The sequence below is a fragment of the Gopherus evgoodei genome, chromosome 1, assembly GCF_007399415.2.
Source record: "Gopherus evgoodei ecotype Sinaloan lineage chromosome 1, rGopEvg1_v1.p, whole genome shotgun sequence".
NCBI lineage: Eukaryota > Metazoa > Chordata > Testudines > Testudinidae > Gopherus > Gopherus evgoodei.
Genome location: NC_044322.1, coordinates 273,245,034 through 273,261,794, shown reverse-complemented (window position 1 = coordinate 273,261,794; position 16,761 = coordinate 273,245,034). Strand labels below are relative to the sequence as shown.

The following is a 16,761-nucleotide window of genomic DNA, read 5'->3' as shown; positions in this document are numbered from 1 at the left end:
AGCCGTCCCTACCTTCCAGCAGGCTAAGATGGACGTTCAGTGTCCCACGCTCTATGGGTTCGAGGTCCCTCAAGGGCTTGGAGCGCTTGCACCCTCGGGTGCGCCGCCCAGCCCCGCCCTGGGGCCTCAACCTAGTCTTGGCCAGACGGGTCTCTGAGATCAGAGCTCTTACGAAGGTTCCACAAAGACAAGGTGCAGTTGTGACCGCACCCGGCTTTCCTCCCTAAGGTGTTTTGGCCTTTCATGTTACCCACAGCTCAACGCAATGGGCATAACCGTTGCACTCCTTGGACATCTGTGGAGTGCTCGCATTATGTTGTGCTGACAGAATCATTTCCTAAGGTGCCCCAGCTCTGCCCCGGTAGCGGGCCAAAGGGAGGGCTTGCTTGTTTTCCTCTCAGAGGATCTCATCTTGGGTGATGGCGGACATCCCCACTTGTTCTGATTTGGCTCATATTTCCCCAAGCCACATCACCGTGCATTCTACCAGGGCTCAGGCTTCATCTGCCGCCTTGCTGGCTCGTGTTTCTACCCACGAGACCTGTCACGAAGCTCCATTGGTCCTCGGTCCTTACCTTTGCTTCGCAGTATGCCCTGGTTCAGCAGTCAAGAGAGGCTGTAGCCTCTGGCTCGGCAGTTTTATTCTGCCACATTTCACTCCGACCCCACCGCCTTTGTAAGGCTTGGGATTCACCTAACTGGAATGGATATGAGCAATCACTCGAAGAAGAAAAGACGGTTACTCACCTTTGTAACTGTTGTTCTTCGAGATGTGTTGCTCATATCCATTCCGCACCCGCCCTCCTTCCCCACTGTCGGAGTAGCCGGCAAGAAGGAACTGAGGAGCGGGTGGGCCGGCAGGAGTATATATGGAGCGCCATGGTGGCGCCACTCTAGGGGGCGACCTGCCGGCCCACTGAGTTGCTAGGGTAAAAGTTTTCCGACGAATGTGCACGCGCGGCGCGTACACCTAACTGGAATGGATATGAGCAACACATCTCGAAGAACAACAGTTACAAAGGTGAGTAACCGTCTTTTGTCTTTCAGACTCTTGAGTCGGGGGTCTGTTTTGTCAGAAAATAGGCCCTGGCCTTCGAAAGGAAGGTCTTGTATAGTATGCTGGAGTTCCGGCGGAAGGCCGGAAACCTGCAGCCAGGAGATGCGACGCATCGTAACTCCTGACGCAAGGGTACGGGCAGCCGAGTCCGCAGCGTCCAAGGAGGCTTGCAAGGCCGTGCGTGCGACCTTCTTGCCCTCGTCCAAGATGGCCGTGAACTCTTGGCGAGCATCCTGTGGCAGCAGCTCCTTAAATTTGTCCACTGCCACCCAGGAATCAAAGGCATATCTGCTCAGCAGGGCCTGCTGGTTGGAGACCCTGAGCTGCAGCGCCCCAGCCGAATACACCTTACGGCCAAGGAGGTCCATCCGCCTGGCCTCTCTGGACTTGGGGGCCGGAGCCTCCTGGCCGTGACGCTCCCTATCGTTCACCGATTGCACTACCAGTGAACCGGGAGTGGGGTGAACATGTAGATATTCATAGCCCCTAGAAGGGGCCATGTACTTTCTCTCGACTCCTTTCGCTGTCGGAGGGATGGAGGCCGGGGACTGCCAGATAGTATTGGCATTGGCCTGGATGGTCCGTATAAAGGGCAGGGCGACCCTGGTGGGAGCATCAGAAGAGAGGATGGTAACAATTGGGTCCTCTATCTCCGAGACCTCCTCTGCCTGCAGATTCAGGTTTTGAGCCAATCGCCTGAGGAGGTCCTGGTGCGCCCTAAGATCCAGCGGGGGGGGACTGTTGGAGGAGGTACCCGCCACCGCCTCATCCGCGGAGGAGGATGATGAGACCCCAGGCACAATAGTGTCCAACTGAGGGTCTTCCTCAGCCCTCGCCTCTGTCTCCGGAGCCACAGCGGAGTCCTGCTGTTTGGACCCTTCGTCCCCTTCCGGGGAGGGAGGGGGGCGAGACAAGGAGGCTTCAGGGGCCCTACGCTCCGCAGTCGCCGGCCTAGCAGGGAGCTGCTGGGGGCCCTGGGCCTGATGGTACGCCCAGGGAGTCCAGAATCCCCACTGTTGAGGGCCTTGGTCCTGCAGCGGCGGATCAGCAAACAGCGCCGCCTGCCGGTCGGTGCCCAGCGCATAGCCGCTGTCCGCCTGGGAGGATACGGACGGCTGCCTCGAGGGCCACGGTGGGGCCGACCCTGGATAGTACGGGTCTGCGCGGGCCGGCACGGAGGATCGTCTCGGTGCCGGGGACCGGTGCCGGGAGTCATATCGGTGCCGGGAGCGGGACCGGGACCGGGATCTGTCACGGTGCCGGGCGCCGCTTCGGTGCCGGGCGCCGCTTCGGTGCCGGGACCTACTACCAGCTCGGTGCCGGGAGATCGACCGGGACCGGGACCTGCCACCAGCTCGGTGCCGGGAGGTCGACCGGGACCTGCCACCAGCTCGGTGCTGGGAGGTCGAGCGAGATCGGGACCGGGACCGGGATCTGCCACCAGCTCGGTGCCGGGAGGTCGACCGGTGCGGCGAGTAGCGTCGGGACCTGCTCCTGGAGTCGCGGTGCCGGTGTCGGCTGGAGCCTGACCGCGACCGTCTCGATGCCGACCGGTGCCGCGAGTGCGACCGGTACCGCTGAGGGGAGCGGTGCCGGGACTGCGAGCGGCGTCGGGATCTGGAGCGCCCAAGACGTCGGGACCTGGATCGGGAACGACTGTCTGTGGGCGGTGCCGACATCATGGGCTTGCCTCTGGACGCGACCCGCACCGGAGGTACCGGGGGTGGCAGCCGAGTAGGCTCCGTCCGGGCAATAAGGTCCCGAGCCGAGGCGAAGGTCTCCGGTGTGGATGGGACCACTATCTCAACCCCAGATCTCATGGGGGAGCTCGGCGGCACCGGACTCAACGGACCCGCCGGGCCCGGAGTCAACGGTGCTAACGGTGCCGGCGGCGCCGCGGCCGATGTCGAGGCCGGGCGCTCTAGCCGGGTCTGCCTGGCCGGAGTATTAGACTTCGACGGCCTTGGCTCTGGCTCCAGTGCCGGAGAGGGTCGGTGCCGAGGAGTCTTCTCGGTGCCGGAGCGATCCGGTGCCGGTGCCGATACCACGGCCTGCGAAGCCGTCGGGTCAAGTGCCGCCTCCATCAGGAGAGTTCGGAGCCTTTGATCCCTCTCCTTCTTTGTCCTCGGCTTAAAGGCCTTACAGATGCGGCACTTGTCAGATCTGTGCGATTCCCCGAGGCACTTCAGGCACGCTTCGTGGGGATCGCTGGTAGGCATGGGCTTCTTGCAGGCCGCACACTGCTTGAAGCCCGGCGAACCAGGCATGAGCCCGGTGCCGGGTGCCGGGAAGGGCTAAGCCCCTGGCGAAGAAGTACTTTACAACTAATTAACTTAACTATCAACTTAACAGACTATTTAACAACTGTAATAGAACTAGAGAATAACAATAGATAACGATAGATAACTAGGAGAGCTAGGGACGTGGAGGACAGCTATGCCGCGCTCCACAGTTCCAACGACCGACACGGCGGTAAGAAGGAACTGAGGAGCGGGCGGGCCGGCAGGGATATATATTGGGCGCCATGGCGGCGCCACTCCAGGGGGCGACCTGCCGGCCCACTGGAGTTGCTAGGGTAAAAAAGTTTCCGACGAACGTGCACGCGCGGCGCGCACACCTAACTGGAATGGATGTGAGCAATCACTCGAAGAAGAATGTGATTAATCCACCCCTTGAGAGACGTAGTTACACCAACCTAGAGTGCTGGTGCAGACAGGGCTATCATGGCAGGACAGCTTCTCCCACCAACACAGCTACCGCCTCTCAGGAGGTGGATTAACAATGCCAACGGGAGAGCTCTCCCCCATCGGTGTCATCCATCTTCACTAAAATGCTGCAGCAGTGCAACTGCACCAATGCAGCATATGAAGTGTACGCCTGCCCTCTGGGTCTGAACTGAGGTGCATTGGCAGAGTGACAGTATGTCTGCACCAAGTGTTTGTGTCATACGCACATGAGGCGGGGAGATGCGGAGACTCCCCTCATGTGACGCTGCTTTGCTGCTTTCCTTTCTGCCGTCTCCAGAACGCTCACAGACTTACTGAAACAGCCGGGCCACGGCCCCTCGGACCACATGACTGACGGTCACGTGGGCAGCATCCAGGTCCAGATGGGTGACGGGCTTGCCCGGAGCTCCCCCAGAAATGGCACAGGTAAGAGCATCGCCTCCCATCCCCCTCACAATCCCAGCTGTGCTGGGCAGAGACCGGTGTGTGGGCAGCAAAGGGTCTTCCGGACTCCTTCCATTTATGTGAATGAGGTTTGAGGGGGTGCAGGAAGGGAGCTGGGGGGTGCCTAAGTGGAGCAAACCAAGCAGGGCAGTTTACCTGGAGGCGCAGGTGTCTGGCAGTAGCAGAACATGCACGGGAGAGAATCTGTTCCCTTGTTTCTGTTATTTTCTATTGAAAGTAGAGCATGAAAGGCAGCCCGGTGCCCATGGGAAGCTACCTCCCGCGGTGAACTCCAGGACGAGAGAGCGCCCCCGGCCAAAATGCTCATCATGAGGAGTATGGCTGGCATTAAGCTCCTCTCCTAATGTCAACCCCGCATGATGGGGCACTGGTCATGAGAAGTTCTGGGGGCACCATGCTGGCATCAGGGGTTCCCAGGGAGAATACAGTGCCTGGAAATTCATTCACCAGAACCCTACTCTCAAATGGGGAATTCCTTCCTCTTCAAGGGGCCGGATTTCCCACTTGGGAACCCTGTCACTGCTCTTTGTCGACACGCCCCTGGGAAGCAGGCCGTGCCTCTCTCCACCGTCCCTGTAGCTGCTGCTCTCATGGATGTTGCAGGGGCTGTGGGTGAGGGGTATGTTGAGGCTCAGGAGGGTTGGGTGCCCTGATGCTTCTGCTCCTGGTTCTGGGACAATACCCACCAATAACAGCTGGTGCAGGGGAACACGACCCTGATTTGGATGTGTGGCGGCTGTGTCTGCCCCTGCCGTGGGGTGGCAGATTTTGAGGCTTGCATAAGTCGCATTTGTGCCTTCTGCTCCTTCTCCAGTGCGCTCCCTGCTGCCTCTGCAGGGAGGCTCCCCTCCGGGCTGACAGTCCCCTGCTTTGCTTCTCCAAAAGATCGGAAGTGACATTTGCCCTGGCAGCAGTCAGTGTATGTTTGCAGCTCACAGGTCAGAGCACAGTGCAGTCATCCGGCTCGAATGAGCTGCAGGAGCCCCCAAGCATGGGGGGTTACTAGCTGCACCCAGACTAGCGGCTAGGAGCATGGAGGAGGGAGGAAAACTGTCCTAGCTGTGAGGTATGTTAGGTGGTGGAACAGTCCTGTGGTGCTGCGGAAAGTCCCATCGCTTGGGTTCTTTAAAGCTAGGCTGTGCAAAGCACTGCAGAATACGGTGCAGGTCAGCGTCCGGCACTGCCAGAGTGTACCTGGGGTGGGTGGGATCCATTCTATATCTCACCCTTCTAGAGCAGGGATTTCCCCCTCAGAGCTGGAGCTAGTCCCAGTGCTGATGAATGGCAACAGGTGAGGTCATCTAGCATGTGGAGGGGGGTTGTCCCCACAGGGTATCTGCTTTCGGGGCAGGTGTGGGGAAGTGTTTCTCCTCCGCTGAAGGATGGGCTGATCGCTATTCCATGCTGTCCCTTTGGCACTCCCCTGTGTGGTAGCAATGGGAGGATTGGTGGGGCCAGGAGTCACTGGTATCACTGCGGTCCCCAGCTGTGTAACACAGGAAATGGGCTGCTAATCCAATGGCCTTTAAGTTTGGTTCAGCTCTGCTCTGCCCAGGAAAAATGGGGAGGACTCTGTTTTCTCTTTCATTTGCCAGTGACGCTTATTAAAGGGGACAAGGGGAATTTGCATTGAAACTCTTTGATCTGAAGTTATTGCTGGAGAATGTCACCCAACCAAGAGCCTGGAGACTGAAGTCTAATAGGTACACGGGCAGCCATTTGCCTAGCTTTGCACTCCCATGGCCCACACCAAGCCTGGCACCAAGGGACTGTTGCTAGGAGTGACGGGAGGTCTGGGTCATGTCCTGTGGCCCATTCAGCCACTGGTCTCTCTGCTGAGGGGGCTAGTTAGTTCTTCTGGGAATGGCCGTGTCAGGGCTGTGGGTGTCCCAATGGAATGGGAACTCGTCCTTCACACCAACCACCAAACAGCTGTCGGTTACAAAGGGCTTTTGGCCTCTCCTGATCTGAGGACAGAGTGCCAACAGAGCCACAGCCATGGAAGGTTCCCTGATCAATCCTCTGAGGTGTCCAGTCCCACTAGGCAGATGGTGATGTTTGCTCTTAGCACAGATGTCTGACAGCTCAGGGAAGACTGTGGGGATGCATTGGGGAAGAGCATATCCAAACCTGAGGCCAGGTTGAGGGAAGGGTGAGCTTGTTAACATTAAAATGCATTTTTATGCAACTAAATGCAAACATATATAACTTGAACCGAGGAAGGCAGGCCAGCCACGCTATCCTGGAAATCAGTGACTCCCAAAAGGAGGAGTCCACGTGAACTCCTGGTGCGATGCTGTGGCTAAAAGGGCTATTACGCTCCTTTGGTGTATAAACGAGGTGGGATGATTTTACTTCTGTGTATGTCCCTGGTGAGACTGACTCTGGCATACCGCATCCAGTTCTGGGGTGGGCAGTTTAAAAAGAATGTTTAAACGTTGGAGAAGGTGCAGAAAAGAGCAACAACCGAGGATTGACAGGCGGGAGGAGATGTCTTGCAGTAAGCCACTTAACGAGCGCCATCTGCGTAGCCTTGCCAAAAGAAGATGTAACTTGATTAGTGCACAAGCACCTTCACGGGGAGAACACACGGGCTCTTTAATGTGGTGGAGAAAAGTGTAACAAGTACCAATGGCTGGACGCTGAAGCCAGACAAATTCAGACTGAAATGAAGGCACAGATTTTTATCAGTGAGGGGGATGAAACCATTGGGACAAACTACCAAGGAAAGTGGTCGATTCTCAGGCTCTTCCTGCTTTCATATCAATACCGGAGGCCTCTCTGGAAGCTGTGCTGTAGCCACGCACAAGTTCCTGGGCTCAGTACTGGGGTAGCCGGTGAAATGGAATGACCTGTGGTGAACAGGAGGACAGGCTAGATGATCTAATGGGCCTCTCTGACCTTAAACTCTGACTCTCTGACCCCTTAAACCTTCCCTCCCAGAATCCTTCTTTGCATTTCCAGACAATATGCACTTGAATAATGCTGTGGTCAGCACTCCTCTCGCCCCCCAGCTGGGGCTGCCACATGCCCACAGCAACCGGCTGCAGATGACTAGCACCATGCCCCACCAAGCTCCGGACTACGCCAAGTATGCCACGCTCAAGGCCGTAGGTATGTGCTGCCACTGCATCGCGGGCCCAGGTGCCAGACGGGGCTGCTTCACCAGCTGGTGCTTCCTCTGTCTTTGCTTCAGCTCCTCCCTCCCCTGATCCCACACAGCAGTGACTGTGATTTCCTCAAGGCCAGGGGGAAGGAAACGGGACACCATTGCTGCTGTTAGGGAGAGCAGCGCAGCCCCCACCTCTGGTGGTTCTGCAGGCCTGGAGAGAGAGGCAGGGGCTGCAAGTGTCGTGTGTGCTGAGTTTGAGCAGAGCTTAGCTCAGGGGTGGGGGTTCAGCACAGGCGTCAGTGAAGGAAGGGGCCTGAGTCAGGCTGAGCAAAAGAAGCTGCTGCATTCATGGAGCAGGGGCCAGAGATTGAGATGGCCACGGTTCTTTCCCTCACAGCAGAGCTGAAGCTCAGGTGGGGAGAGGCGGGGACAAGCATGGAGGAGAGCCATCCTGGCAGGCAGAGAGGTGGAAGGCTCCTGTACAGCTCAGGCAGGCGTGTGTGTTCCCTGTCTGTCTGACTTCCTGCCCTCTGCTTTGTTTTCCCCTGCAGAGAGCGCACCCGAAGAATTCTACAAGCGGTTTCCCATGGTGGACATGCCTCCACCTGGTCCTCTGTCCTTCCCACCCATGGGGCTGCATCAGAACAACGTGCCTCCCCTGCACGACAGCTGCGCCTTGGTTGGCTTGGCTACACCCGGGCAGAAGGCCAAAGGGGTGAAAACCAACGCCCACCCACTGGTGGCCAGCCCTGCCTTCAAGGGAGGCTGGGATCCCAGCCATCACCACCCCCCTGATGTCCGCCGACAGATCTATGCCAACAAGCGTCAGTTCAGTGTGGAGAAGCTGCCGGAGGTCTTCAGCCAGACGCCCACCCACTATGTCCAGCCCTCGCGGCCCTTCTCCACCAATAGCAAGACTGAGGTCACTGTCTAAAAAGAACCTTCATCTTTTCTTTTTATGTCCCAGCAGCCTCTGGGGCTAACAGTCTTGCCAGCCCAGACCACCAGCTAGCAAAGTACCAGAGGTGCTTCCCCATTATAGCTGGTAGCACTAGGCTGGGTGTCAGGAGGGACGAGGAAGGTGGGGGAAATACCCACCAGCACAGGTGCCCACACCTCCTGAGAGTACGCGGATAACGTGCATGGTGAAACAGGCATGCATGTTGCCCTGTGATTGATGCACGGCTGTTGTTTCCAGTTCACCTGTCCATCACATCACACTTGTACCAGAATGGTCAATGTTGAGGGGACCCAGGGGGAAGGCGCCCCCCACCCCATGAGAGGAAGGACAACAGGTGGGAGATGTGAGACAAGCAATTGCAATAACCATTAAGGCCCACTGGGTTCGCACATGTAACCTGTCCCCTCCCTCTGCCCCGCCATGTGGGTTTTACACAAGGGCACACAACCACCAGTCATGCAAGTATAAACAAACTGTACAAAAGGGCAGCTGGCAAGGGCTCACAAGGAGTTTGACATTTCCCTTCACTGCCAGCTCAGCTCTCTCCCCTGCACACGCTAGGCACCAGCGCTGAGTGGGGGTGGGGATTTTTCTTACACCCATTTTTGAATGTTTCAAATGAGGGCCTAGCTGACCCAGCAGTTCTCGTTGCATTCAGCTCCCGCAGGCCAGGGCTGTGGGTCAGTAGGTGAATGCGGGGCTGCCCCTGCTGGATGCAGAATAGCAAAATATAGGTCCTATGTAAACAGTGACTGCTGGCTGAGGTTGCAGGGGAGGGGGGGAGGCGCTGACCATTATTTTTAGTTTCTGTGGGACATTTCTGCCAGCAGGGGCAAGGCTGAACACTGGCTTTGGCAGCTCAGGTGGGGGCTGATGGGGGCACGCTGGTTTAAAGGGGTGCAAAGCTGTCTCAGTGGGTAGGCTCCATGGCCTGGCTGCATCACATTTTCCATGGAGCCTTTCTGGCTGCAGCTACTGCCCAGCACCAGGCCCTGGTGGTTGCTCCTGCCAGGTTACAGCCCAGCAGAGTGTGTGGGGCTTGGGATGGGGTTGTGGCTCCAGAACAGAGCCTGACCTCTCCCACCGCGCTGGGTGTGAGGGCCATAGGTGTCATGCGCTTCACTCCTTCCCCCTCAACCTTGTGTCATTTTCCCCCACACCCTTGCCCCAGGCCCAGCCATGTTCCCTTCTCCACTCGTACAGGTTCCAGAACAAGCAGCAATGCCAAGCTGGCCACCGGGCTTGCTGCTAGCGCTGGAGCTGCTGGGCTTCAGTCACACCCCTACCAGCTGTTATTGCACACACCGGCTACCTGGGTCACAGCCCCACCCAGCAGCCACGGCCCAGCCCCATGGAACTGTATCCAGAGGTCTCGGGCTGGGTCAGCCCATGGCTCCCTGGCCATGTTCAACCAATCGTCATGGTCCACCATGGAGGTGCTCAATCTCCCTTGTGCCCAAGCCGTTGAGACCCACCCCTGGCCTAGGTTTGAAAAGCCACTGCCGCTCTGGGGAAAAGGCCACATTGCTCGTCCCTTTGCAGGGGCTGGGCTTTTCTAGTCACCTGTCTGTGTCACTCACTTGCTGCCCTTGTCAATCTTTGTTTCCTTAATTCTGCTCCATTCCTTTTCAAAAGGGATTTGTACCACGGCCACGTGTGTGGCTAATGTCTGCCCGGCGGAGTGCCAGCCCTGTAAAGGGGCCATGCCCCTGAGCAGTCCCTCTCTGCAGCTGTATTTCTACTACCTGGACAAGAAGCACATGCTTGGCCATCGGCAGGGCCAAACCACGGCTACAGCTTGCAGGGTAGGTACAGGTGATGCTGCTGAGGTCAGGTGTGAATTGAGGACCTTCAGCACCAGAATAATAAGCCACTAATGCTTGAGCTAGAGGACAGCTCCTCCAATGAGCAGCAACACTGTCATAAACAGATAGCTAAGGGTTAATGTCTCTTTCACCTATAAAGGGTTAATAAACAGTGACCTGCAAACACCTGACCAGAGGACCATTCAGGAGACAAGATAATTTCAAATCTTGTGGAGGGAAGCCTTTGTTTGTGGGTTTTGGGTTTGGTTTTTGTTCTCTCTGGGTCCTGGATGGGGCTAGAGGTGCAACCAGGCTTCTGCCAATCTCCCTGCTACAGTCTCTTATCTATTCAGAATTGTAAGTAAGTGAAAGAGACATTAACCCTTAGCTATCTGTTTATGACAAACACCTCTTAGCTGAACCAGCTACTAAAGGTAAACATGCCACACTGCGTTACCTTTTTACCCCCATCACTCCCCCCCACCATTCATCTGTCCACAAGGCAAGAGCGAAACGAGCGGGAAGAAAAATGGAACAAAAATGTTCTAATAGTCCCGGCTTGCTTCCTCCCCTGCTAATTTGACTTTCACACCAAGTTTAGGATCCTGCAGGAGCTGACAAAGAGCTGCCAGTTTTCCTTCCTGCTGCGCTCTGGTTGCTGCATGGTGACACAGGCGTCAGCGGGGAGGACTCAGAGCATGCCCTTTGCACAATGCACTGAACAGCTTCCAATAGGCATGGACCTCTACTCAATCCTGAGGGGCGGGAGCCTGTTAGCAACATGGGCTGCCTCCTCTGGCACCAGCCCATGTGGTGGGCCCATCATGTCTGCTCCTGGCTGAGGTGTGCACCCCCAATGACAGCCAGTGCAGACCCCCACCAAGGGCTGCATACCCACTTCATGCTGAGGACAGGTCCGGTGCCCACCTTCCTTTCCTTGGTGAACTAGGGCTTCCATATTGTTTCTGATGCCTGGATATTAAGTGACTTTAGGCCTTGTGCCAGCCCAAACCCTTCAGTGGTTGAGGCTGGGCTTAGCCCTGCAGTGCAGGCAACCACACCACACTCTCCCTCCCAGCCCAAACTGGCCTTTTTTGTAAACCAAAGGGCTTTGCCGCATCAAGGCCCATTTGGCTCTTGGCCTCGCTGAGGCTGCGAACAAGGAGGCCAATCAGTGCCAATTGCCAGGTGTGTGAGGCAGAGAGCGCTGCAGCCACCTGGCCCCTCCGGCAGATGCTGGAATAAAGCCACCACGCAGCAATCAGCTGGCAAAGCTGCCAAGTGGGGGCTGGGGGTTGGACTGATGCCCCAAAGGGCAAAGGCTCCTCTCCCCCTATTCTCTTCATTCCAGCCCTGGGACCTTTGAGCCACTGGATCCCTTAGCAATAAATGCCACCCCCACCCCCAGGAGCCTGAGCCGTGCAACTGGCTGTGAGGGGGCAAAGCGAGAGAGGGCTGGGTAGGACAGCCCGGCCATGGACAGCCAGAGCAGAACCAGGGCACTGGCTGCACGAGGGGCAGGGCCACGGCCACAGGGGCTCAACCCTTGTGTTCTGCCAGCCCTGGGTCATTTTTGTTTGTAAGTCCCACTTTCTGCCCCCCCTGCCTACAGAAATAAAAGTGCCCCTGTTGCCAGACTGAGTGTGTGTGTCCAGTGGCTGTTGTGCATGTGCAGACCTGAGCTCCCAGGTTGGGGGGTGTTTGCAGCATTTCTGAGGGCCTCTCTTTCAGCTAGACATATCCAGCTGCCCCTTTGCTTCTGACAGCTTTAGGCCCAAGGACTCAGCCACTGGGCGTGACCTTAGGCCCAGGAAGAGCTACACCAGCATTGAAGCCTTGTGGGCTTTAGTAAGGGGCAGAACAGGACTTCCCTGCCCCACAAGGGCTTGTGACACAGGGCCACACAGCCTCCCCTCCACCCTACTGGCTTGGAGGGGGGCGCACATAAGTTACTGGAGCCCTTCAGCCCAGCTGTGCTTCATTCAGCGTCTCTCAGCACCAGGCACCAGCCTGTCACAGCAGCACATGAGCAGCCTGAGGCTGAGGCGTAATGGAGCTGGGTCAGTGGGTGGGGTTGGGACACTTCCCCCACACTGATTGCTGTGGGGAAGTGAGACCATGTCAGTGACTAAGGGTAGAGCTGTCCCCATTGAGAACCTGCGCTGCCTCCCCCTCACCCCCATTGTGTACAGGTAGGGTGGTGCATGCCCAGCCTATTAGGAAGGTTGTGGCATGGATTAAGACAGAGATTTGCACTCTGGTCTCCCGTGACCTCCATAGGGCAAGGGAGTCGTGGGCCTTGTGCTGTTCCCAGCAGCAGAAAGGTTGAAGAAGGGCGCATGGGACCTTCATCTCAACCCTGGGAGGGAAGAAGGCGGTGGGACCAGGAAGCCTCATCCCCCCGAGCTGTGCCCAGAAGAGCACTATGGGTATGGGTGGCAATCAACACCCAACTTCCCCCAGCACCGGCTGCTTTACACACCGCATAACTCTGCTTCCCCAGTGCAGCGCGTGCTCAGCTGAGAGAGGTCCCACCCACTTAGGGAACCCAGGATTAATCATGTCCCCTAGGGGATGGGTCTGTTCTTTCTTCGTTTGTGACAAATGGAGCAATGCTCACAGGGAAAGCACTCTGCATTTTAAATACATTCCTGCCAGCGCCAGCAGCACTTGAACAGATGCCTTCAAAGTCCCCACCCCTACACCACAGCCAGCCATGGCCACATCAGACCCCCTCCGAAGGAGCTCTGACAATGGGTAGGAGCCAGCACTTGGTCAAGCTGCAGCAGCTTTAAGCTCCAAACCTAGAGAAGAGCAAACACGGGTTTGCTGCTAATGGGAACGGACAGATCAGTGCAGAGTTTGTATGTCCTGGTTGAGTTGTGCAGGTGGTCAGACTAGATGATCATAATGGGCCCTTCTGACCTTAACGTCTATGGGCCAACACAGGTGCAGCTACACTTATCACATAGCCCCACTTCAGCCATGCCCACACCTAGCCCTCCAGGGCCCTTGGCCACACCTGGCCCCTGGATACTATCAATCTGAGCAAGGTGTTTCCAGCTGATTGGCTGGGGGAAGGTTCCTGCTATGAGGTCTGAGCAGCAGCCAGGCACACAACAGCATGCAGGGGCCAGGGGCCAGCTGGCTGCAAATAGCATAGTCAGCTATTCTGATGCTGTATAAAACCCCTTGTGCTTTACAGTCCCCATCTCCCGCTCCAAGGAGGCCAGCTGGGGGGAGCAGGAGCAGCGAGGCAACAGCAGCAACAGATTGGCTGGACTCAGGAGCCATCCTTAGCAATGTAGGAGGACGCAGCCTCTGCTCGGTGCCATATGTAAAGCTACACGGACTACAGCAGGATGTGTTCATCTCAGGCCTGGCTCACCCCTGAGGCCAGCACCAGCTTGGAGCCCAACCCCTGGCCATAGTACCAGCTCACACCCTGCCCCATGGCCAGCCCAGCGCCTGCTCACGCCCTGCCCTGCCACCATGCGGGCCCCTTGCCTGGGCCCCTGAGATCACAGGCATCTAAGACCCAGTTCCTGCCTCTTCCAGGGACAGCCTGAGCCCAGCTCACACCCAGTGCCAGCCTGGCACTAGCTCACTCCCACCACAGCCTAGCTGGTCCCATGGACCTGGGGTCCCTTACTCCTCACCCTCCAAGCAGCAGCTGCCCCTGCCTTTGTTAACACACCAGTTTTTCAGGGAGGAGACAGCTGCATGGGCCCTTTGCAGCACAACAGCTTCCTCATAAACCACGGCAGGTACAAAGCACCTAGGAGCATTTCACCTGCCTGTTTCACCTGCCCTGGCTCTGGCTGAGCCTTTTGAGGTGCTCTGCAAGGGACAGTCAGACCCACTTGTGGCAGGCAAGAAGTTATGTGCTAACGGTCATGCAGTGAATCACTCTCAGGTCAGGAATAGAGCCCTGCTCCCCCTACTAGGCTACGGGGCCTTTGATGGAGAAAAGGCCCCCAGAAGGGGGGAAATTCTTTAACTCCCCCCCCCCACAGTTTGTGAGAGGCATCGGTATTGCACCGCACCATACAACGCATGTCTCAGGAGCAAGAAGCCATGGGGAAGGCATGTGCTGCTCTAATCAGTCTTTTCTCCCTCCTATTTGTCCTCTGCCAATTCGTGGTGGCAGAAATCAAAGGCTGGCCTTGGCACCGGGCCAGTGCAGCGTTCAGGCTCCCGGGGCGGCTCCGTGCCCCTCACCCACACATACCAGCTGCCAGGCAGCTGCTACCCTGAGGGTGACAGCAGGCCCCTGCCCCATCAGCTCTATCAGGGCAGCTGCACCTTGCTGGTGGTTTCCTGCACAGCTGGGACAAGGGCGCAGCAATGAATCACCCCCCACCCACCCCCGCCAAAAAAAATCCCAGCAACAGAACCGAAGGCAGAGCGCAGCAAGCACCCAGAGCAGCCTGTCCTCATTCTAACATCTTACACCAGGGAGTCCCCCCGGAGTATTAATCTTTAATAGCAGAACAGGCACAGACTCTCCAAACAAAGAGCGACACTCTGCCAACCTGATTTCGCTTCCTGAGCGGGGGAAAAGGGGTGGGGGGACTCTCAGTGGAATCCCACAAGAACCCTCCCATCATTTTTTAATGAGAACAGCTTACAGTTCAATGGCACTTTCCATCCCACAGTGCCCGATCCACTGTGCAGAGTAGGCCGGCGTCCCGAGATGCAGCCACCTCTAGGGGAGCAGGCTGCCACCCTGCCCCATGCAGTGACGCTGCACAGCAGTTTGGAGCAGGCAGTGAGGTCTCCAAGAGAGGTTAGCTGAGGGGCTCTGGGCAGACAATGGAATTATCAGAGCAGGAGGCCCACGGCCAGTTCTGCAGGACTAACACACCAGCCTGGTGAAAGTGCCATAAAATCTTTACTGGCAAGCCAGGGTCAGAGGCTGGGTCCCAGCTCGTCTGACACACAGCACCGCTGGGAGCAGTGCCCCTGAATGAGCCACCTCCTGCCTCAGTGCGCCTGAGCATGAATTGCCACCACCGCTTAGGAAGTACTTGGTTGGGAGAGCTGTGCTGCAAGCCAAGATCTAACTAGCCACCACCCTACCTCACTTGAGAGTCCACAATCAGAGCACAGAGGGTAGACCCGGGGCAGTTACCAGTTAGAATAAATGGCTACACACAGAAATCTGGTGACCGTGGCTCTCCTACCGTAATGATGAGCATAACATAAAACTCAACTTGCACAGTTGAAGAGTTATTCTGTACTCGATAACAGACGCCTCAGCTACATCAGCTTCCTTGGAGACCACCTCCACTCCTCCCAAGCCTTTGCTAGTGTCCTGATCATTACTGCTCAGAAAGCCCAAGGGAGACCAGACTTCCATGCTGGTGCAGCTCCAACCCCAGCTGTGCAGATCATCACTGATCCATTGAGAAAAAGTTGGCCACTGCTTCAGGGCGTTCAGACATGCCTGTTACAACGTACAGCACTGTAGTAATCAGAAACACTGAAATGGGCAGGGGCAAAAGCCCAGATTCGCTCAACCCATCAGCACACCGGTACCCAGGAACTACTGCATTCTTATGTCCATCAAAACCATCCCCAGAAAAACCAATCAGATGTAGCACAAGTTCTTCCATTCATGGTAGTAACATTGGAAGTCTTTAGTAGACCTGAGTAGGAAACTTTTCCCATTCCATCAAAAGCTGGGATTTTGAAGGAAAAAAAAACAAAAAACTTTCCCACACTGAACCAAGACAAAAAAATAAAGAGCTCAAAAATTTTCTTGACCCCCCTCCAAAAAAAAATTGGTTTGGGTCAAAATGTTTCGGTTTGATTTAATCACTTCTGTTTAATGGTACTGTAAATTAGCTTAAATATATACACAAAAAGTAGTTTTTAACTAGACAACTGGAGCTTTTCATTTTAAAAGATGTCAAAACTAAATAGACAGTTGCAAAAAAAAAATTCGAAATGTTTTCAAGTTGAGAAATTCATCGAAACCAGCAAATCAGTGTCGACTGACAAAAAAAATTAGTGGGTGAAAAATTCCCAGCTAGCTGCAGTCCTTCCTTTGCATGTTCACATGCTGCTACTTTGCTAGATTTCTACTGCCCTCTGGTGGCCACAGGCATAGCAAATGTAATTAACTTTGATCCTCCCCCCTCTTGCTGCGTTTGTCTTATAACAGGAGCGAGGCTCTTTTAGAGTGGCCCCTTTACCAGTACTTTGTGTTAGGGATGGTCTCTGCTGAACTAAATGCCTGGTGGATTACGTACTACAGCAGAGAGAAGTACTCTGTGTTGACCAATATATGCTGGGCTTATATATGTATTATTAATATATTAAAACAAAACACAAAAGAGTGGGACTGGAAGGGACCTGGAGAGGTCATCTAGTCTAGTCCCCTGCACTCAAGGCAGCACCAATAACTACTAACCCATAACTTGACAGGTGTCTGTCTAACCTATTCTTAAAAACCACCAATGACAGATTCCACAACCTCCCTAGGCAATTTGTTCCAGTGCTTAACTACCATGACACTTAGGAAGTTTTTCCTAATGTCCAACTCAAACCTCCCTTCCTGCAATTTAAACTCATTGCTTCTTATCCTATTCTCAGAGGTGAATTTGAACAATTTTTCATTGTCATAGGTC

The 16,761-nt window shown here is 55.8% G+C and overlaps 1 protein-coding gene across 2 annotated transcripts in view; it reads left to right on the top strand.

The window, feature by feature from the left end:
• SHISA8 (shisa family member 8) overlaps window positions 1-10,278 on the top strand; it is a 41,923-nt gene extending 31,645 nt beyond the window's left edge. Inside the window, exons 2-4 of one of the 2 annotated variants that reach the window (XM_030547594.1) lie at window positions 4,082-4,209; window positions 7,213-7,362; window positions 7,912-10,278. In XM_030547594.1, coding sequence (XP_030403454.1) covers window positions 4,082-4,209; window positions 7,213-7,362; window positions 7,912-8,294 — 661 coding nt within the window. In that variant the 3' untranslated portion in view covers window positions 8,295-10,278. Of the gene's footprint in view, window positions 1-4,081; window positions 4,210-7,191; window positions 7,363-7,911 lie in introns of both variants that reach the window. The other variant, XM_030547590.1, reaches the window with a different exon arrangement.
• The last annotated feature ends 6,483 nt before the right edge of the window (window positions 10,279-16,761 follow it).